Below are 21,507 nucleotides of genomic sequence, written 5' to 3'. Positions count from 1 at the left end.
GCTCTTTTACCTTTCCAGGTTGCAGCTTTCTTGTTCATGCTGTAAGTTAACCTTGCCAAAAAAAAAGTTTCCCACTTTCAAAAGTTTCTTTCTTCCTGAAATGAAGAAGCTCTCTCCCAAGGAGGCCACTCAATGGTTCCTGAGGGTCAGCCATGGACTAAATTAAGGAGTGTCTTCAATGAAGTGCATTTCTCTGTGCAAGTGTAGCTCTCCAAGCAGCATCAAGCCTACTGTTGGCTTTTGCCAGATCAAACCTGCCCTCACAGTGCTATGACCAGCCCCAGGCCTCTGGTTATCCCTACAGAGCGGTGTTTGGATGCAGAGAAGCTGTGCTCTGCAGCCCCCATGCCTTTACCCTGGAAAGGACACCACTTTTCAGTCCCATGGCCTGTCACAACTGCTTGGCAGGGCCAGGTCCCTCCAGCCCATTTGCTCTTTGACCACGGCCTGCAGGAGGCTCTCCCATCCCCTTGGCTTCAAAAAAAGGCAATGAAGGCATCAGCAGGCTCACTTTAATGGAATTCAGGTACCAGCAACCTTTATTTGGCACATTCTCCTTAGCTAAGGCAGTCCTTGCCCCTGCCGCCCAATCCTGGCAGCTCTCCAGTTGGAAAGGAGGAATTCTGTGACAATTGTCTCTGCAGGGCTGCTTGCAGCTTGCTGGCAGGGCTGGCAGCTGCTGGGCCTTCTCCTCAGCGTTCCAACAGACCTGTCTGCACACCCTTGCTGAAGGAAGCAGGAGAAAGGGCCTCAGTTCTGTAGCTGGGCAGAAGGGCTCCCCATGCCCCAAGCCTGACAGTGCTGCTGACTCCATCTCCCTGCTCTAGAGAGCCTGTTGTGGGCCCTCCCTCCACCTCACTTACTCTTCCAGAACTTTCCCAGAGAGCTGAGACTCCTCCTCCTGCTGCTGCCTCATCTCCTTCAGCTTCTCAGCGTAGGCCTTCCTCAGGACGTGGGGAGGGCGATAGGGATCCTCAAACACGTAGGGACAGGAGGTCTGAAAAGGCAGAGGAGGTCTCCTGAAGCACTGCCACCAGCAGCTGGGGCTCCTCCCAAGCCTTCAGCCAAGGTGTTTGCCTTGCAAGGCCTGGCTCAGGGCTCAGAGAGGGCACAAAGCAAAGAGCCCGTGCCACAGCCAGCGGCATGCTCCAGCCCGCGTGTGGGAAAGACATTCTGTGCTGTCCCTGTGAGCTAGCAAGGCCTCCTGAAGATAAGAGAAGCCCTATATCTCTCCTGAAGGATCACCAAAGTCATTACCATGGAGGCCAGAGGAAGGAGAGAAAGTTGGGAGATATGGACTCTCGCTGGCTCACAGAGTGACGTGGCTCCCTGGTCGCCTGCTGGGAACTTTGTTTCTCTTTTCTGGCCAATGGGCACTGTATATGTGTTAGAAGGGTGTCAATATCTGGAAGAACTATAAAAGCTACATTGGTTTAATAAATTTTCTCTTTTGCACCCTTCTGATAGAGCTGTGTATTACTGTACTGTGTCATGCTCTATAGAGACACCCGGAGCCTCAGGGACAGGGGGCAGGGCAGAAGAGCCCTGTCCAGCCCCCAGCCATGGCACCACTGCTGTGCTAGGACACCTTCCCTGCTCCCCTGCCACCAAGCAGAAAGGTAAAACACCCTTTTCCTGGGGGCTGTGTCATACCTTTCCTCGCTCAGTGGCTGCTCGATTGCCAAAGTATTTGCGATACACGTCTGCCTCCACCTCATGGCGCTTGGACGCCAGCAGCAGCTGCAGCTCTCTTTCTTCCTTCTCAGTAAAGATGGGGTGCTTCCCCTGAAGGCCATGCACAGAATTAACCACCTCGAGCTTGGGCAGGGCAGGAGGGCTGGGACCATGTGCAGGACTAGCAGAACCCCAGCATGGACCTACCTCTTTTGAGCGTTGGGCAGCACTTGCAGAGACCTTCAGGCCCTGCTGAGTTGGAGAGGTGGGGCGCTTCATCACATGGGTCCTCTCCAGGATTGCAGGCAGGTACCTGAAAAGGACAAACAGCAGTCTGAGCTGGTGGGAGCCAAGTGTGAATTTCTATCTGTGGGATGGCAGCCTGTCCTCTGGCACCACCCAGCAGCTCAGTAGGTGGACCACGTGTCCAGCAGGACAGTGTCTCCAGGGCTGTTTGGCATCAGCACGAGGGAAGCATCACCCATGATCACAAGTGATGATGAGAGTGTGCCCTCAGCCACACCACTGCCCTACAAGGCTCACCCCAGGATAGCTTCCTTGTCTCTACCGTGATCCGTTTCCGCCGACTGCTGACTGGCCTGAGAAACCCTCTTCCGAGCCAGGAACACTGGATCCAGCACACTCACTGCAAGCAGGAGGAGAGACAAGAGCGCACAATCTTTGAGATCATGTGGGACAGCATGGGTGGCAGAGCTGTGCAGTCACGCTACACAAGGCTCACTGACTATCCTTGCCATTCCTAGGAGTCCCAGGCAGGCCCTTTTCTTTCGTCCACACTGGATTTGCGTGGGAATCCACAAAACCAGAGGGTTTTGTGAGAGCTGCAAAAGGCAGGCCTCAAAGACAGCAGAACTGTGATTAGAGCTAAGCAGCAGCCCATGAGATAGGTCAGCAGAAAAACTATTTAAATTGTAGAAAAAGCAAGGACAAATAGAACAATGGTCTGTGTATTAACACTTGTCTAGAATAACTCTCTAAGCTACAGAAGAGTTTATCTAGCAAGATATTAGGAAGGTTGAAGCTTAATAATGGAGCTCTGTGCATTGTGTTTAAGGCTTACAAGCAGGTATTATATTCAAAATAAGCAAGCATTGTTTTAACCAAAGGTACCTGTGCTTATAGTGGTTGGATAGAACTACTGTCAGTGTGCTTTTGCTTTGTGTGATTGGTCAAAAAACTTATAAAGGGAGTTGTAACATGAAGTTCTTTGTCTGCTGCCTGGGATGTAAGCTGCTGGCATCTTCCCATTGTCACAACCACGTAATGAGAGTGATGCTGGAAAATGAAACAGCTCAAGGCCTGTTCCACAGCCACCCCGTCTCGTTTGTGATTTGTAAATAGCCCCCGGCTGGCAACAGATTTGCTCCAGAGCTGAATTCCCATCCAGCCACCCACCACCCCTGGACATGGTTTTCCTCATCTTCCTCTTACACCTTGCCAGCAGCAGGGACCCACCAGCGAGAAGAACTGGGAGGCACTGAGGAATCCCAGGAGCCCACTGGGGAAATTGAATTGTAGAGGCTCCTCACAGCTCAAAGCCTCTTCAGAAAAAGTTCCCCCAGACTTTTTTTCCCTCCTGAGGACAAGAGCACAGACAGTCCCTGCCAGCTGGGACGTACCTCTGCGGCAGCCCCCACCCCACGGTGCTGACTCTCTCCTGGGCTTCAGGGACACCAGCCGGTCTGATGGTTGGTGAGGGGCCTCGGCCACAAAGCTGCAAACAAGAAGGCACCAGCTGGGTAAACCTGGGGCAGCAGGCTCTCTTGGAGGCTGGCACACATATTTGAGGCACACTGCCTGGTCCTTGGAGGACAGGATTCATGCTGTCCTTGCTGCCTGCACAGACCCTCTTGTCATCTTATTGCATGGGTTCTGTACTGCTGTCTCCTTATCACAAAAGTTTTGCACCTTCTTGGTGTTTCTCATGGGCAGCTTCTCAAAGCACCAACTCTTTCTTCTTCACAAAGCAGCCAATTCCCTTCTCACCCAGCCACCCCACTCTTTTACAGCACTCATCTTCTCACTATTCACAGCTGTGGCCTGTAAAGTCAGGCTTGTTCCTAATCTTTGATAATTGGCCCAGCTGCAGCTCCATAGGGGTAAGATTACTTTCTACACTACCTTTATTTTCTTATATTCTATATAAGAATATAAAAATATATATCCCCCTACACCCTCTCGCCCCTCTTGAAAGCAGGATGGCCACTTCATCTGCAACCTCCAAAGCCAGGGAGGAGTGAGCAGTGGAAAGAGAAGTGTTCCTATGAAGTGGCTGCTCTTGCCCAAGTTTGGCTGGAAAGGAGCCTTGGCAGGAGGGTACCCCCAAAACAGTGGCTGACAAGCTGGGGGCTCACCTTGGCAGTATGACAACCTCGTCTTGACTGACCCGACTAAAATTGTTTTGGCCCGGAAAGGCAACGGCACTCATCATGTCGGGGTCCTGGAAGGGAACAGCAGAACATCAGCAGAAACCCAGAACATGTGCTGGATTTCTGAAACAGGAAGCCCTCACACACTTTCTCCCTTGATGTCATTAGCCCTTCCCTCAAAGGGGATGAGGCACTCCTGAGATTTGGACTAGCTCATTGGCAGTGTGCCTAGGCTGGGTGGTGAGGAAGGTGACAACAGCCCAGACAAGGCAGCTGGAATGTTTTGACAGCACACTGCCACAAAGTCATGAGGAGGAACCCCACAGAAAGGACAAGCTCACCTCAAGAAGGGCTGTCAGCATGTTCCCTGTTGTATCCATCTCCAGCACGCAGCTATCAAAGAAGGTCATGGTAACCACCTTTTTACGCACAGCGAGGATACCGATGGTCCTGAAGTTGAATTCCACCTCTTTGTTTTCTCGGAGGGCCCCAGCAAAGTAAAGCAGGGTCTCCTGTACGCACTGCTCCACAATTTCGCGGCGAAAGTGGATGTGTGCAGCGATGTCCTCAAAGTCTGGCTGAACCACAGGGATGTCCTCTAGTGAACAAGCACAAAATGACAGTGCCTCTCTCACCACAGTTCAGAAACCGGAGGTCATCAGCACCCAGCTCCCAGGCAACACTGCCAGACAGTGCTCCCCCTTCCAGCTTCATCCACATCTCCAGGATGGACACAGTGGACAGGAAAGGGCAGGGAAACCTCTGCCTCCTACTGTGAGCAGCCAGATGGAGCACAGGGAGCTGAGCAGAGGAGGATGGTTCCTCAGGGAGGAGCAGGGTGCTGGGCTCACTCTGCACTTGGCAGGTTGGAAGAATTGATATTCACTATATTAGAGGGGTTGGCACCAAGACAAAATGCAAGGCCTGGGTAAGGAAAGGATCCCATCCTCTTACCAGGAATTTTGGTCTCATCAGCCTCAAGGTTGTAAAACATCTTCAGAGTCTTGTTCATAATGAACATAGGTCTCTCAACAGGCAAAACCTTGCCGTCTGCCACATTGGCGTGCACTGGGATAACCGCAAAACTCCCAAATCCGATATCCACTGCCTAAAAACACAAACAAGAGGAAGTGTTGGAAGGGCTGCCCCAAAGTAAAGAGGCTGCCAGGTGACCTGCATGGCTCTGGGGATGGCACTTTGGACCTTGCTCCAGAGTGGCAGGATGAGGCCCGTGCAGGAGGCAAGACTCACCTTCTTCTTCAAGAGCTGTCTGTAGATGTGCCGAGACATTCCAGACCAGACTTTGCAGATTTCTGGAAAGCAAGTGGAATCCATACCATGCTCTGAAGTCAGCACAGGCCACCATCCCCCATGGCCCTACCCAGTGGGATGCTCTCAAGTTCCCCCTCACCTTGAACAAGCATTCTCACTGACTGGGGCTGCGCAGCTGTGTTCCAGACTGCCCCCAGCACCAAAGCCTGCCCTGTGTCCAAGACAGGCCTGGAGAGCTAAGACAGGCTGTATTTGCAAAGGTGATTTCCACTTTTAGACACTGCCAGCACCTGGAGGCCTGGGCTACTGTAGATGGATGCAATGTGTATGTCTGAAACACCCACAGCAGCATGGCTGCAGAGGGTTGTTGGTATTAACACTCAGAGGGAAAGGACAAAATGGGGCTGTGTTGCAGACATCTTTTATGAAAAATCCTTTCCTTAGGATTTTTCCTCCTGAGAAGCTGGGAGGCCTCAGGAACAAAATGCAAACATTGATTATCTGCTGCTGTGGAATGCAACAGGTGCATCTGTGATTGGCCCATGTTGGATGTTTGTAATTAATGGCCAATCACAGCCCAGCTGGCTTGGACAGAGAGCTGAGCCACAAACCTTTGTTATCATTCTGTGCTATTCTATTCTTAGCAAGCCTTCTGATGAAATCCTTTCTTCTATTCTTTTATTATAGTTTTAATGTAATATATATCATAAAATAATAAATCAAGCCTTGTGAAACATGGAGTCAGATCCTCGTTTCTTCCCTCAACCTGAGACCCCTGTGAACATGGTCACAGGCCTGGAGAAAGGGGGCCATGTGTAAATAGAGCAGCACTTTCCTGGGACAAACATCTTGTAGTAGATCCTGGAGATAAGCACAACACAGTACAGCACAAGAGCTAGAAAGAGCCCAAGAAATGGGCATGGACTATAGGGGGAATCAAGGCCACCAAAGACCCCCAAAGTCCTCTGACCTACTTTTAAAGAGATGTGAAAGAACAGACTGCACATGATAGCTTTCTTGCTCTCTGCACAAATTAGTTATCTCTGAAAAGGTACCTCTACCAAGCCTGGTCAGAGCCCCCACTACCTGGACTTATATCCATGTGCTTATTTAGCAGTAAGTCAGGGATTAAATAGAAAAATCCATGCCAGCTGCGTAATTTTTAAAATAAAACCTTTTGCGTTTTTGTGGACCCTCTGATTTTTGTTGTTCCCTGCAGTTGCCTGACATTATAAAGAGAAAAACCCTTGCAACACTGTTAAAATAGTAAAATAAAAAGCCTCCTTTATTTGGAGGCTTCCAGGTGTCCCAGTGGTCACGGACACAGCTGGCATCAGATTTCTACCATTTTATAAGTTTGGCAAATCATCATATCTAACAAACTTTGTCCAATTAGAAGAATTATGTAATTATGTAATTAGGTTAGGTAATTTTTCCTTGGATACTGCCCCATCGGAGTTGGTCCAGGGCCTCTTTGCTCCACTTCTTGTGGTGTCTTCTCAGATTCTGATTGGAAATCAAAATGTACTTCTAGGTTGTCTTCTTGAAAATAAGACTGAAAAGTATTTCATTAATCGGTTATATGGTTAATTTATAACTCTAAGGGCAGGAAAAATACTGGGAGCTACACAAGTATGAAGTAGTAATTCATAGTCCTATGAATACATGAAAAAATACATGAAAAGTAAGTGATCTTTAGGCATCTATGAATCTTGGGTGTTCCCTTCTCCTTATGGGTGGGACACCACAACTACCAAAGGCACCTTAGAGCTGCAAGGCACAACAAAGCAGGGCTCTCCTTGCAGCAGTCTGTACCCTCCAGATCTATGACCCCAGCCTCAGGCTTTCCACACCTTGTCTCCATGTGATCCTGGAGCATCCTGCTCCTGCAAGGGACCCCTGGGGCCTTACCTACAGTGCTGAGCTCCTTGAGGGTTGGGAGCTCCTCTGGCTCCACAGGATTATAGAGTAGATACTTGTGCATCTTTGCCCAGCTGGGCAAAAGGTGCTTTTCCTGCTACAAAAACTCTGCTCCTCTCCTCCCCCTCGACACTCCACAGCCTCCTTTCACCTCCTGGCAGCAGGACAGCTGCTGAGTGGCAGAAGGCCTGGTGTCAGCCCAGGCCTCCCCAGGGACAGTGTATGGGGCAGGGGCTGTTGCTGTGGGTGCCCTGCTGTGACATCATGCCATGGGGCAGTGGCCTGCATGGAACCTGCCACCAGCCAGCCTCACCAGGGCAGCCCCACTGGGCACCCCAGGCTGCTGCACTGAGCATTCTGCCTGCACATCTCAATCATCCTCCCTGGCTGGCCACACAGAGGGTGCTGAAATTAGTGCTGAAAGGCTTTGAGCCCTCAGAATAGGGCTGGAGATCCCCCTGGAGCTCAGGAGAGGTCCACCTCAGGCCACAGGAGACATTAACCCTGCTTAAAGGACAACATTCACTCCCTCCTACTCCCTAGGGCCACTGGGATGTAACTCTTTCAGTGGACCAGGATCCACAGGGGACTGCTAACTGCACATAGGCTGCTGCAAACACACTGTGTGCCCCGCAGCTGCATCCTCCATTGCTCAGTCACCCTTCTGGAAGACTTCCTTGGGTTTAACTATTGGCTTCCCACTGAATTTGCAGAGATTCTCTGTACCTGGCTATATGCATCCAATTAACCATCCCAGACAGGAACTGATAACCATCTGCAGGCGATGCAGGGAATCACCTTCTCTGAAACAGGAATTTTGTTTGGCCATCAGATTGTAACTTTCTCCTACTCACTCTAGTGACATTATCCCAACTCTCTGTTGAGGAAAACAAGGCACAGCTGAAACCCTGGAGGACCATTTTCATCGGGCCATAAGAACATTTGTCCCCACATTGTTTCCCATGTGAAAGCTGAGTGCCAGGCTCCTTCATGGCTCAGGTGATTGCCCACCCACTGATTCTGCTCCAACACTGGCCAGACACAAAAATAAGTGAAAACCCATGAGTGGGCATGTATAATACAGCCACTGGGTATGGATACCAGGTTTGAAGGAACGTGGACATTGGAGTTGTTGTTGTCAAGTAAAATATAAATAGCCCCCATGAGCTGATGGCTGCTCCAGATTTATTTTTTTAATATAGGCAAATTAACCTTAACTTCCAGTTCTTTATTTTTAAACTTTGACCAGTTCCTTTATTTAATGATACATGGCTTTAAAATACTGTTCATGAAAACTTCTCAAATTTCCATAATACCTTAGGGGTGCCTTGTCATTAAGATTTCCTAAACTTTATAGAAAGGTGTGATTTATGGCCTTATTTGACAACCACTCATTGGACAGATCTTGAATTTACTGAGACAATATCTGTGAGTAAATGTTATTCATGCACATTAGTGGTTTCCAAGTCAGTCAATTAACTTACAAATATTTGCAGGCTCCTTCTTATTTTTTTCACAACATAGTCAGGCACAGTATTAATATCCAATACTGAGTCTAATAAAATTTCCATTGCCTTCTGGGGTTAATAATGAACACAGCAGGGACAAAATCAGTATCACTGTATTAACTATCATTAAATAAGGTATCTAAGCATTAGCAACATAGCAATTGAAAATTTTAGTGTATATAAAAAATTTGTATTTGTCAGTTTAGGTCATTCAAATTCTAACTTTCTCATTAAGCCTTGGATTTTGAAATTAGCAATGTGGAAACACATTCTGCATGTTCAATTAAACTGAACTCCACTATTTCACATAACTGCAGGAACTGTAGAAAACAGAACTAAACTTCCTTTCAGCCAGTTTCAAACAGGTATTTTAGAGGTTTTCTTCCTTAATGAAAATAGTTGTCTGAATCAATTGATTTCAAGTATGAAATTCTCTGAAGAATTTGATCCTACAGCATATATCCATGTAATTAAGATACTTAGAGTCATCAAACCTGAGGGATGTATTATGTCTGGTCTAGCACCTGGAAGTCTGTGGTAGAGGACTCAAGACCTATTCCCCACTTGATTTAAGCATTTGTGTGGACAAGTGGGTTCCATATAACCTGTCAAGCCAACAAGAAGAGAACACAACCCACCTAAGTCTGAAGTCACCTCTGTATGTAACAAAATCACATTTGGAAAGCTGGAAAGAAAAAGAAAATGCCTTAGAAGGACATCAGTAAAACAGAAGAGGAGAGACCAGGGATCACAGTTCCCCACATGCTCAGAGCAGTGAACTCACCTAAGCACTGCCATAATCCCATCTGAATTATGCTGGGAAAAAGGAAAGAGGGCATTGTTAATGCCTTTTGCAGTCTTCTCCCATTATGGACTCTGGAGATAAATAAAATCATGAGTTCATCGGTTGGACCGGGTAAACACAAGCCAAACTTAGATGATGCCTGTGCATGGGTTTTTCCTGAACTCTTTTCTGTTAGAAGATTGATGATGGGAGGAGAGGCTCTATGTGAGCACTGATTAACTTCAAAATGCCTAAGTCTGCATGGTTCTGGTCTGAGAAATGTTATTTATAGATGACCTCTGTTTGGGAAGACCCACTCCCCGCTCATACTGCTGCAACAGACTGCATCCACTCTGGTTCTGAGAGCAATCCTGCTGCTCCCAATGTGAACCACACAGCGACTCTGTCATTAATATTAGTTGGCTTTTTATTAGCAGTTTGGGCTAGTAACTATGGGCTTAGAAAGTGTGGCCTCTTCAGAAAAAGCAGAGGTGAGACAGCAGAGAAATACAATGAGACTTTGTTTGCAGCTTCGTAATATGCGTGCTATACAGATTGGGAGTACAGGTGAAATGCATAGAGCAATAAAATAAAACTTCCAAGGACTAAATCTAGCTATCCTGTATGCTGAACATATTTTAACACACACAATTAAAATGAAATCATTTCATAAGAATTGCAATTTATCTTCTCACACAAATGAGAACAAAATTAGTTTTAAATGTGTCAGAAGCAGATTTGTTCCTCCTTCAGACTGAAACAGAGCTGGGGACTTCTTGAACAAAGGCACTTACAGCGAGTACCTGCAAGTATCTGTAAGCACTTGCATTTCTCATTTCCATCTTGCTTTTTCTCCTTCTTCCTCATAGCAATTAAAATCTTCCTTTTGCTGGGAGGCCTGTGGGGAATAGTCACAGGGAGTTCTGGGAGACAATGAGGTGCTGAGGTGAACCAGCTTCCCCTGGGTATTTATTTCCTCAGAATCTTCTCCACACTACTCCTGGTGGTGCTGTGCTGCTGGTAAAGATTTCTTGGTTTCAGCAAGCACTGCTGGCACATGGAAATGCTGTTTCCATTGGGCACCAAGTGACAGAGCTAGACGACTCAGTCTTAAGCTGCACCAAGGAAAATATAGGTTGGATATTAGGAAAAAGTTTTTTAGAGAAAAGGTGATAAAGTTGTGGAATGGTCTGCCCAGGGAGGCGGTGGAGTCACCACCCCTGGATGTGTTTAAAACGAGATTGGATGTGATACCATGGTTTAGTTGTGGTGGTTTTAGGGCATGGGTTGGATTCCATGATCTTAAAGCTCTCTTCCAACCCCGTGATTCTGTGTGGGAATCCAGGTTTGTGCCTCTGGCCAAGGGCTGACTCACTCCTCTCCCTTCCACCCTGACTGACCTAGCCTCATTTTGTCTGCAAGAGTCAAGCTGCATTTTAGGTAAGTGCAGCTAAATCGGGCAGATGATAACTCTGCTTCTGCATGTCCACTCAATCTGTTCCTGGACTGTCAGTGATAATAATTCTCCAAGAATTACCGATTAAGTCATACACTTAAAATTATTTTCCAAAGCCTCCTATTGTCATCTGAGAACTTTGATGTGGACTCTTGCCATTACAGATCATTACTGTTCAGCATCATCACATCCAAAATATGGATTTTGGTTTTGCTTGTTCATTCACAGGACTATAAATGTACCAAAGGAATTACTTTTTCATATTCTAGTTCTTATTTGCTAGAACTTTCCTTACCTAATTTTCCCTCAGACTTCAGCAAATTTTTGTTGCTTTATTCTTTTATGTTATTTTCTGCAATTTATTCCCACCTTCATTATTACTACTGAAATTATTCATTGTCTTTCCCTTTTCATTTTGCAAAAAACCTGAAATTCCCTTCCCCCCTGAACTGTTTAAGGGCTTTCACTTCTGGTTTGTATCAGATGGGCTAAAGCTCTACTTTTTTGTTTTGCTAAATCCTAATTAAACTTCTGGCCCACATACAAATGATGCCTATTACCTCTGTGGCAGCTTTTTTCTTTTGAGTAATCTATGAGACATACTCATTTTCCTATACATTTTGTACTAAAGGAAATTTCAAGATGAGAAACTTTGCTCTTCAAACAATTAATCAGTGAATGCCATGCAGAGATGTAATCTGCTTTCATACAGCCCTCCCAGCATCAATCCCAGATGAGGAGTTTTCTGCTGTCTACCAATCAGAAAAGATCATTTTACCAAGATAGGACATATAGATTCAGACTAAAAAATAAGTGAATAGGCAAAAAAAAACCCAAAAAAACAAAAAAAAATCCAAACAAAACAATTAAAAAAAAAAAAGGGAAATTAATGCTGATGTAAAGCCAGCTAATTGAACTGTACTCTTGCTATACAGCCACCATAGGCCAATCCCTGCAGTTTCCAGATGTTTATTACAGGATATGCCTGGACAAATCTTCTTTCATAAAAGCTCTTTGACACAAAGACATTAAACTTTAAGTACCTTAACACAACAGTGAACCTCTAAAAAGGGATTTACTTTAGCTTTTTATATACAAAAACAGCTGGAAAGGGAACAGAATGACAAAGAAGTAAAACAATACTTACAGACAGCCCCTTAGTAAATCTCCATCTTCTTCTCCTTTAGGCACAAAAGAATTCCAGCAGCACCATTTACACAAAAGTCCTATCAAGCTTAATATTTTCTAAAAGGTGAAGGGCCTGATCAAAACAATACTGAAATCAGTGGAAATCTTCTATTTTACTTGAAGAACTTTGGATCTGCTCCATACTGATTCCATAAGAGTAACTGCTTATAAGGACTCAGATTAAATCTGGAGGAAAATAACTCTGGTTATAACCTCCATAAAAATACAATAAAAAGGAACACATGCTTGCTTTCTATTTACTTTACTTCCCATATATTTTTAAAAAGGACATTTTCAGCATTTTGCTCCACAATATAATCAAATTAATTTAGTTTGAAGAAGTGAAATGAAGATAAGGCATAGAAGTTGTTTCCAGTGCTGAGATTTATCATTATTCACAGTGAAAATAACTACAATTTTATCCCTCAGTTTCATGCTGAATAAAAATTATTTGCCAAAAATTGGGGTGAGAATGGGACACACTTTTTCTTTCCAGAAAATGCTCTCTGTATTGTCAGTTTTGTCAATGTCCCAGTTACCTATGGACTTATTATTTCACAGGTTCACAAAATGCAAGATCAGACTTCTGTAACAGAGTTTATTTAAACAGTACTCCCACTTGTGCACATTTGTATGTGTGTTCATGTACCTATACTGTAGACCACAGCCAAAAAAAATGAATATGGCAGCAAACATTAAAAATAAGAAACATGATTCCAGAATATTTTAACTAAAATGTATGTTGGTTGGATACTGATCATTCCTAATTTCAGGCAAGGCTTCTGTTGTTTTGCCATGAGTGACAGAGAAAATACATTTTGTTTTTGTCCCTGCATGAGAAAAATGAAAAACAAAACCCAAAAATCCATGATCAAAGAACAGTTGTCAAATGGCTGACAAACACACACAGATTTGTAGGACAAATGAAGCCATGGCTACAAGCAGGAGCTCATCATACCCCAAAAAAACCCAAACAAACAAAAAAAAACCAAAACGAAAAAGTGTCAAAAACTCCAGTGATTTAAGTGGGACTAGAACGTATGCCAGAGTCTCAACGCTTTTATAGCCAAAAAGGTTAAACCACATTGTAATTTTTTTTAACACTGTCATAGACTGAGAGCTATTATTGCTTAATGCCACACTTGGCACCCAAATGGTACAAAGGAAACCTCTGTTCTAATTTCATGAGTATTTCAATAAACTTATCTTAAGCTTTTTAGATTGCTAAAATATGCTCAGCATCTTCTATACATGGATAGATATAGACATACTATCTCATCACCCAGCAAAAACAAACTGGACAAGCTGCATCAGGTTCCAGATTATCAGACAGTCCCAGTCTTAGATTAAATCAAGCAATATGGAACGTCTACTGATTTCTTCCACCTCAGGACAGATGGCAGCTGCAATCCAGCATACAGGGGACAAGCAGTGCAACTGCCACTACAAAATTAATTTCTCTCTCTATTCTGAAGACATTTGAAGAAGCCAAATGTGTTTATACCAGGCTGTATTTTGGCATGGCCACAGCATTTTTGATGCGGCACTCGAAGCTCTAACACTGCATTTTTCATACTGCCAAACCATACCAAGTTACTACAAAAATCTCCCAAACTTCTGCTGTTAGGATGCCCAAAGCACACATTTCTGCTTCTATCCTATTTCAGCAGGGAGGCTTAAAGAGAAACCTTCTCAGAGTAGGCTCATGTGCAATAATGAAGTCCAATTCCTGTATGGAATCTTTTTTCTTATGGACTTAATTCACTTTTTTTTCCCCACAGGGGAGAAATATTATGCCCATTATACACATATAAGGACTGAGGCAGTTCTTCCAAGTCACCACCACTAGCAAAGCAAGAGCACAATCCTGTCTAACATTGGTACTACATCAAATGACAATTTCTGCCATTCCCTAAAAGCACGTAAACTCTGGAAACCATTTTATTACTGCAATCACCTCTAGAAATTTGCAGTATCACTTTATTACCCAGAAAGCTCATTTGGGGAGGGGAAAAAAAAAAAGGCAGTTATATGCATCTTTTTTTCCTAGCCCTATTTTTTGTGATTTCTCAGAGATCAGAGTGCCAATCAAGTGTTATTCTCCTTCTTCCTGCCAAGACCACAACACAAGGTGGTTATTTATTACCTGCTGAAAATTCTAAAAAGGGGCACTAAAATTTAGAGTTTTACATAGTAAAGTTCTGTAGATAAAGGACTTCTGATGATGCTATAATTTTCTGAATTCTGCTCGAGGATTTTCAGTTAATATTCTTCAATGCTGTACTGTAAGACCATACAGCTACATTGTTAAATCAATGTATACAATTATTATTTGGATTTTCTATCTTGACTTGCAATAAGAACTGCATTTCCAAAGCTATTTATCAGCACCATGGTCATGCCATAAAAGCTATTTCTTCCTTCCTAATTGTGCTTTTCTTCCTTTCTGTGTTGAGCGAAACACTGCAAAGGGTCTAATGTCTAGATGCTTTCTTTCCAGCAAATTGAATGTTACAACCTCATTTCCTGGTCAGCTCCTTGGAAACTACACAGGGGTGGAAACTGGGGGACACAAGTGCTCCCCAGATCCCTGCTGCCCAGCATTACAGCAGTAAGGGAGAGCTGCAGACAACTTCCCAATACATTCTTCCAGAAGCTTTTCCAATTAAAGGCAGCAGTAGAGCCCAACCAGTAAAAGCAGTAAGTTCTTCCAAAATATTCCCACTCTGCTCTTGACACTGCCTTTTACAGGAAGCACTGATCCTCTTTCACCAAGTCTTGCCCAATTACAGGGAAATCTCTGAGAAGCACTGAAAGCCAGCAAACTCTCAAATATTCTTCAGAGCTAAGAAAATCCAAGCCTTCCTACAACACTTCTGACATCTTCCCACTCTACCCTAAATCACATTTACATGGCTCATTCTTCTATTTAACACTTCCCACAGCTTGAGTCCTTCCTGTCCTCACTTCCTTTCCCCTCCCTTTCCTGCAAATCTCATTACTTTCATGCTTAGCTCAGAGTTTTCACAGCACCCATGTGATATTTTTTTTTTCCCCAACTGATCACTTCTTGAAGTCAGCTCTCATCCTTCCTGGAGACAGACACTCCCCTCCTGACTGCACAGCAGCAGCACACTGCACCTCCACTTGGATTTGTAATAAGCACAGCTCTTTTTGCTTGTTTGCAATCCAGCTGCTGCCTCCCACAGCTGTGACTGTTTTCACAGGGGTCTCAGGTTGAGGGAAGAGATGAGGATCTGACTCCATGTTTCAGAAGGCTTGTTTATTATTTTATGATATATATTACATTGAAACTATACTAGAAGAATAGAAGAAAGGATTTCCTCAGAAGGCTGGCTAAGAATAGAAGAGCAAAGAATGATAACAAAGGTTTGTGGCTCTGCTCTGTCTGAGCCAGCTGGGGTGTGATTGACCATTAATTAGAAACAACCACACAAGAACAATCACAGATGCACCTGTTGCATTCCACAGCAGCAGATAATCAATGTTTGCATTTTGTTCCTGAGGCCTCTCAGCTTCTCAGGAGGAAAAAATCCTAAGGAAAGGATTTTTCCACAAAATGTGTTTGTGACACACCTCCACTTTGATTTGTAATAAGCACAGCTCCTCTGTTTGCTTGTTTGCAATGCAGCTGCTGCCTCCCACAGCTGCAGGATTTGCCAGACCATCCCTTCCTAAGCAGCAGCTGCTACAGCTTCCCATGAGCTCCTGGGGAAATGATGCTCTCCCTCCTCCCCATGCCCTGCACTGCTCTTTGGCAGCTGGGAGGAGCAGCCATGATCCAGCTCTGTGAGGAGGGGTAACATTTGCTGTCTCTGAGTTGATCAGCCTCTCCCCAGTGCTCAGAAGCACTTTAGAAAGACTCTCACTAGAGGGAGGATGGGTTTGTGGTGGCCATTGCTCCCAATGAACTTGGTTGCAGCTACATTCCCCTGTCCCCCCACTTGCAGAACCATCATTTCTCTCCAAGCTTGACATCAAGGCTTATTGCATATCAAAGGTGACTCTGACAAAGGGGAGAGTGAATGATATGTTGTCTTATATATCCAAGAGTTCTATTATCATTATAGTGCAAGGATTCCACATCAGCAGAGCTTCATACCTTCTTGATGTTTCTTGTAGGCCTCTCCTCCAAGCACTGACTGCTCCTGGTCCTTGCAGCAGCCCTCTGACTCCAGATCCCCCCAACCCACTCTTTTATACCACTGTTCTTATTGGCCACAAGTGTGGCCTGTTAACATCAGGCCTGCTCCTAATCTTTAGTAATTGGTTCAGCTGCAACTCATTGGCGGATAAGGTTACATTCTGTACCACATTCATTTACCCATACTGTATCCCCCTACAATAATACATCTGACTCCAGGGATATCAGAAGGCTAAAGAATTACTTTATTATGCTATATTATTCTATACATCTAAAACTGAATCTGCCAAGCACTCAATCCTGCACACCACTGCTCACACTGCACTGAAACTTGTGACTCTCACCCAATAGTCCCAACACACACGCACACTTGGCCCTGATAGGCCAAGGAAACAAAACCCCATCACTTTGGGTAAACAATCTCCATGTTACATTCTACTTTTGCACAAACACACGCACAGCAAATGATAAGATTTTTTTTTCCTTTCTCTGAGGTTCAGAGAATGTGAATCCCAGAAATATTCTTGGGAAGAATTGGGCCTTGCTTTTTTTTTGTGGGGCTACAAAGGTTCATGTAATTACATGTAAGCATATGCATAGGATTGTATATGCTTGTAATACTTCAAAAAGATTTGCGTAGCAAAGCCTGCAAAATGAGAAAACACCAGTATTAAAGGAAGCAGGTGTGATTCAGCAGCTTGTTGTGGGCATGTGAGGAGAAAGTCACATGTGGCTGCAGACTTCTTCAGAGCATATTGTGCCAACCTTCCACTTCCTCTAAAATCATAATCACCTCCGGAGCTCTTCTCAGTGTGTCCAAGTTCTTCCCAAGTATTCAAACACTCACAACAAAATATATTTGGCAACTCTGTTACAGCCTGTCTTAAAACCAATGAACTGGGACACGTGTTACACATGGTAACACACATGTTAAGCACAGGGCATTCAACATCCTCAGCTGCAGGATCTTCCCTTTCCCTTTCCCTTTCCCTTTCCCTTTCCCTTTCCCTTTTCCTTTTCCCTTTTCCCTTTTTCCCTTTCCCTTTCCCTTTCCCTTTCCCTTTCCCTTCCCTTTGCACTGGATGCTGTACCAGCAGCCAGAGAGCTGCAGGTATGAACCAGCTCTGATTCAGCACCGCTGCTCGTGGTGCGCACTGACCCAACAAGAGAAGATTTTTTGGGAAAGATCTCATCCCAGAACCCAAGCTGGGTGCCTTTTGAGTGCCTCATTCCAATGCACAAACTGCAGGACTGAAAGGCAGCAAAGAGGGATCTTTTAGTGAGTGACAGATCACCGTGATTTACAGGCTCACTAGAAACAACAACATCAGGAACTTTGAAATCCAACATTTCCCAAGCCTGCTTATGCAACTTGCATACTTTGCTAATCATGTTTCCAAGGTTTTGCTGAGCGAGGTGTACTGTCCCTGTGCCCTGTAGCTGTGAGATCCTGCTGAGCAGAGCAACCTTGCAGCTCCGTGAGGCAGCAGCAGCCAGGCTGGCTTAGCCTCTGGAGATGCCACTGCTGCACACACTTCTGGTGAGGGACACAATCTTCTGGTTTGATTTTTAATTGAAAAACTGTAATTGTAGCAACGCCAGGCCCCAACTTGCATAATGAATAGAGTGTGGACCACTGAAATCTATAGCAGAGACGACTCCTGCTTTACCTAATTAAGTAACAGCTCACAGTAAGGAGCTTTTCCATATGCATATGCAAAGCATGCTAATGAAAAGAGAAAGGAAACTAACTTTTGTTGTTGTTAGGCTGCAGGAACTTAGGAAGCTGCTGAAAAGTCTGGTAGGGTGTTTAGCTTTGCGGGGGGTTTTGTTTGGTTGGCTGGTTGTTTTTTGGTTTTTTTTGTTTGTTTTGTTTTGTTTTGTTTGGCTTTGCTTTGTTTTTGTTTAATTTTTCTCTCTTACCATTTGTTTTGCTGCAGTTATACTTTTATAGCCATTTCCCCATCCTTTAGTAACTGTGATCATCTTTTTCTGCTATTCTCTGTTGTTCTATAGTGATGCTTTTCCTTTTCCACTTTCTCCTGCTTCCTTAGCACCACGGAGAATATCAAGTGTATGGGTAAGTGTGCACATGCTTCAGATTTACATCCAGCTCTGCAGAACCCTGGAAATAATTACTCTGAGAAAAACTCTGTTCATCCTCCACAGCAGTTGTGTGGAACACATGAACCTGCCCAGTTTCTGTCACACAGTCCAGCCACCAAGAAGTTATGAGAGAGGAGGTGTCTAGCACAGATTTTTCAAAGACCAACCCATAAATTTCTGAGAGTGTGGAAGTGTTTCAAGGAACAGCTTCTGTGGAAGAAGTTTTGAGGACTTATCCCTTTGGTGTCTCTTCCCGAGAATGGCAACAAGTACTCCTGAGACCTCCATCTGCTAAAGTCACTATTCCAAAATGTGGAGGCAGTAAGATTTTGAATTGAGTATTGCAATATTTTTAGCATAGACCAAAAAAAAAAAAAAAATTGTGATCATTGCCTCATAAGAGACTCAACTGCTTCCCAAGTGGAACTTGCTCTGAAATAGAGATGGGTAAGACTATGAAAAAGTTTTCCCTAGACAGATGCAATTTTAGGAGAAAAAGCAAGCACCTGAGCATATGATCTTACCAAGGGAAGTCTCAAAAAACACAGTCTTGAATATTCTTAGTGCAAATAGCTCCACCTAGGATAGGTACAAAAATACAGATGCGCACACTCTTCCTAAGTGCCTACATAATTATAACATCACTTTTGTCATCTTGTTCCTTTTCCTTCCTAGTTGGTGCTATTGTTATCTGCTGCATAGTTGGCACGATGACTCAGATGATAGAATTATGCTGGAAATTATATATACATGGAACACTGAGGCCCAAGAATGCAAATTCTTCTGGGCAAACAATCTAAAGTTTAGGGCTTTTGTGTATTTATTCTGTCGAGCACTAGAGTGTTATGTCTAAGAATAGAAGTTTTGTATTTGAACTACTGCTTTTAAGCTGAACCTCAAAACAAATTGTGCGTTAGTTCAAGGTTTGAACTTGCTGCTGAAAAGAAAATCAACAGTGCAATTTTCTTTATCATGAGCAACTACATCTACCTATGGCTTTGAGTGTATTGTAAGAAGCTTAACAGAGTCTCAAGCAACTGGAGTTTTCCACTGTAGTTTTTGTCCTCATTTGCTCTGGTAATCATTCAAGCTTAGCAACATTGGTTGAATTCAGATACAGGTCAACTGTATTTTGATGAAGTTCAAGAAATGGGTGCAGCTGATTGAGCAATACCATAAAAACAGAAAATTATAGAGCAAAAAAATATGATGCCTGTCCTGATCAATGTGATCATATTTTGCTTTTCATCTGATTCAGTACCAGGTTTCTATATATGGATTAAACTATCTTTCTGAAAATTCTTGCTAGATGGTAAGAAATTTGCCTTATTGGAAAATCTTTTGTTAAGAAATATCTTCTGTGATGTTAGATATACATGTCACCTCTTTTCTGCAAGTAAACAGATAAAATTCAGTATTTTTGACTGATCACCTTGTATAAAGTCATTTTAATTTGTTTATAATGTATCTATAGGATGATAATAAAAGTGGAGTTAAAAATTGCCAAATTTGTGGCTATTACATTAATAGTTATGGGACATGAGACAAGATTATAGGAATCAGGCCAATTGTTAGTGTAAAGCCATGCATACATAAACAACTTAAAGTGACCAGGACCTTGGCTGCTTTGATCAGGACACTGTAAAAACCCTGACTGATAGAAAACATTCAGAGCTTAACTGTGGGAAAAAAATAGTTTTATTCCATTTATTTCAATGCAGACTTGAATCAGCTAAAACCACAACTCATTGAAACAGGCTGGGATTTTTTTTTCTCTCTTTGTGATAAACATTATGATAGACTCTGAAAGCTGGAGAAGGCAGGATAATAGCAGCAGGCTGTACCAATCCACTGCTTCACACTGAACAGCTTCTTGCTGCTTGAGTTTAGCCTCCCTGAAATGTGCATTGAATTTTTGGGGACAGTCAAAGAAAAGGAGGCAGAAGCTGAACTTGAGAAACTCCTGTAGGATGCATCCATTCTGTTCTAGACTCCTGGCACCTCCTGGAGAGGCTCCATCAGATCTGATGGCTGGTGGAGCACAGAGCATGAAATGAAGTCATATTGGATCATCACTTATTAAAACAGCTGGCTGAGGTCATAAATACAAAAAACTGTTTTCAGGAGCACTCCCAGACGTGTGAAGGGGATGATTAACGTTGTATCTCTAGTTCTGCTACTATCTCCAACCTTGTGGCAGGTGCTTGTCTCTGGGGCTGTTTAAAAACCATCAGAAAATGTCTTAATCACTGGTGACCCCTGCAAGAACTTTGGTGGCTTCCACATCGATCTGACATCCAGAGTGCTCCTGAGGCAAACATGAAGACAGGCTTTTTTTATTGATTAGCCAGATTGTCTAGCCTTCCTGTTTTGTCTCCTCATTGGCAATTAAGAGAGAAATCCATTGAGGGAGTGGTGGCAGTGAACCTTCCCCTCTGATACTTTAACCAGGCCTCTTAGTTAATTTGAGAAATTGTTCTGTATCGACCTTGCTTTGAAGCAGGATTTCATCCTATGGCCCCATCAGTACTACATATATATCTTCCTCTTAGGAAGCAGGCTTTTTCTAACCATAGCACCTTTTGTTTCTTATTTACAATCCAAATTCTATCATTGATTCCAGTAATCCTTCCTGCACCCTGAGCTGTCATTTCCTTGAGGGAAAACCTGGGCGGTTTTTGCTTTTTTTTTTTTTTTTTTTTTTTTTTTTTAACCAAGATAATTCATATTAAAACAAGGAATGACAATCTAGGGCCTTTGAGGGACAGGGCAGGGCAATTCTTGATGTGTTTTTAACATCCAGATAGTAAAGAGGCCACAGTGTTCCCCAGCCTGAAACTAAGACTGAACCTAAAATAGAAGGTGAACATCCATTTTGGTGACTCAACTAAACTGTGTGGATTAACTTTCTACAGCCTAAAATATGATTGTGCAGGTTAGGATAGCAATTGTTTATTCCAGAACACAGCATTTGGATGTTTTCTTATACATGTGACTCCTTTTGTGTCCGAGCAATGGAAAAACTGTACTTGGCTAATGAGAAA

The 21,507-nt window shown here is 43.8% G+C and overlaps 1 protein-coding gene across 6 annotated transcripts; it reads right to left on the bottom strand.

The window, feature by feature from the left end:
- Window positions 1–496: 496 nt before the first annotated feature.
- On the bottom strand, window positions 497–16,387 carry CCDC81 (coiled-coil domain containing 81). 6 transcript variants are annotated; one of them, XM_064712374.1, is made up of 14 exons: window positions 16,316–16,387; window positions 10,352–10,663; window positions 9,549–9,640; window positions 9,403–9,449; window positions 5,316–5,377; window positions 5,019–5,172; window positions 4,406–4,662; window positions 4,050–4,135; window positions 3,315–3,409; window positions 2,218–2,320; window positions 1,882–1,987; window positions 1,654–1,785; window positions 864–997; window positions 497–726 (listed from the first exon to the last, which is right to left on the bottom strand). In XM_064712374.1, the coding sequence occupies exons 3-14, from the start codon at window positions 9,560–9,562 to the stop codon at window positions 693–695; spliced, it is 1,224 nt and encodes a 407-aa protein (XP_064568444.1). In that variant the 5' UTR covers window positions 9,563–9,640; window positions 10,352–10,663; window positions 16,316–16,387; the 3' UTR covers window positions 497–692. The 6 variants fall into 6 exon arrangements, with proteins under 6 accessions (XP_064568444.1, XP_064568442.1, XP_064568446.1 ...); XM_064712372.1 differs by having other exon boundaries at window positions 9,549–9,580; window positions 16,316–16,383; XM_064712376.1 differs by having other exon boundaries at window positions 10,343–10,446; window positions 16,316–16,383.
- Window positions 16,388–21,507: the final 5,120 nt, after the last annotated feature.

The sequence above is a fragment of the Zonotrichia leucophrys genome, chromosome 4 (genome assembly GCF_028769735.1).
Source record: "Zonotrichia leucophrys gambelii isolate GWCS_2022_RI chromosome 4, RI_Zleu_2.0, whole genome shotgun sequence".
In the NCBI taxonomy this organism is placed as follows: domain Eukaryota; kingdom Metazoa; phylum Chordata; class Aves; order Passeriformes; family Passerellidae; genus Zonotrichia; species Zonotrichia leucophrys.
Note: the sequence above shows the minus strand (reverse complement) of the source record. Positions and strands in the feature narration are given on the sequence as shown.

What these genes read in the sequence shown, in the direction of transcription:
- CCDC81 (XM_064712372.1), bottom strand. Translation starts at nt 10,390, where the DNA reads ATGGAAATGAGAAATGCAAGTGCTTACAGATACTTGCAG. An exon ending in GTGCTTACAGATACTTGCAG is followed by an intron (nt 9,581 to 10,351) that starts GTACTCGCTGTA and finishes CCTTTTTCCCAG; the next exon opens with CATAATTCAGATGGGATTAT. An exon ending in TGCTGACAGCCCTTCTTGAG is followed by an intron (nt 4,136 to 4,405) that starts GTGAGCTTGTCC and finishes GTTCCCTTCCAG; the next exon opens with GACCCCGACATGATGAGTGC.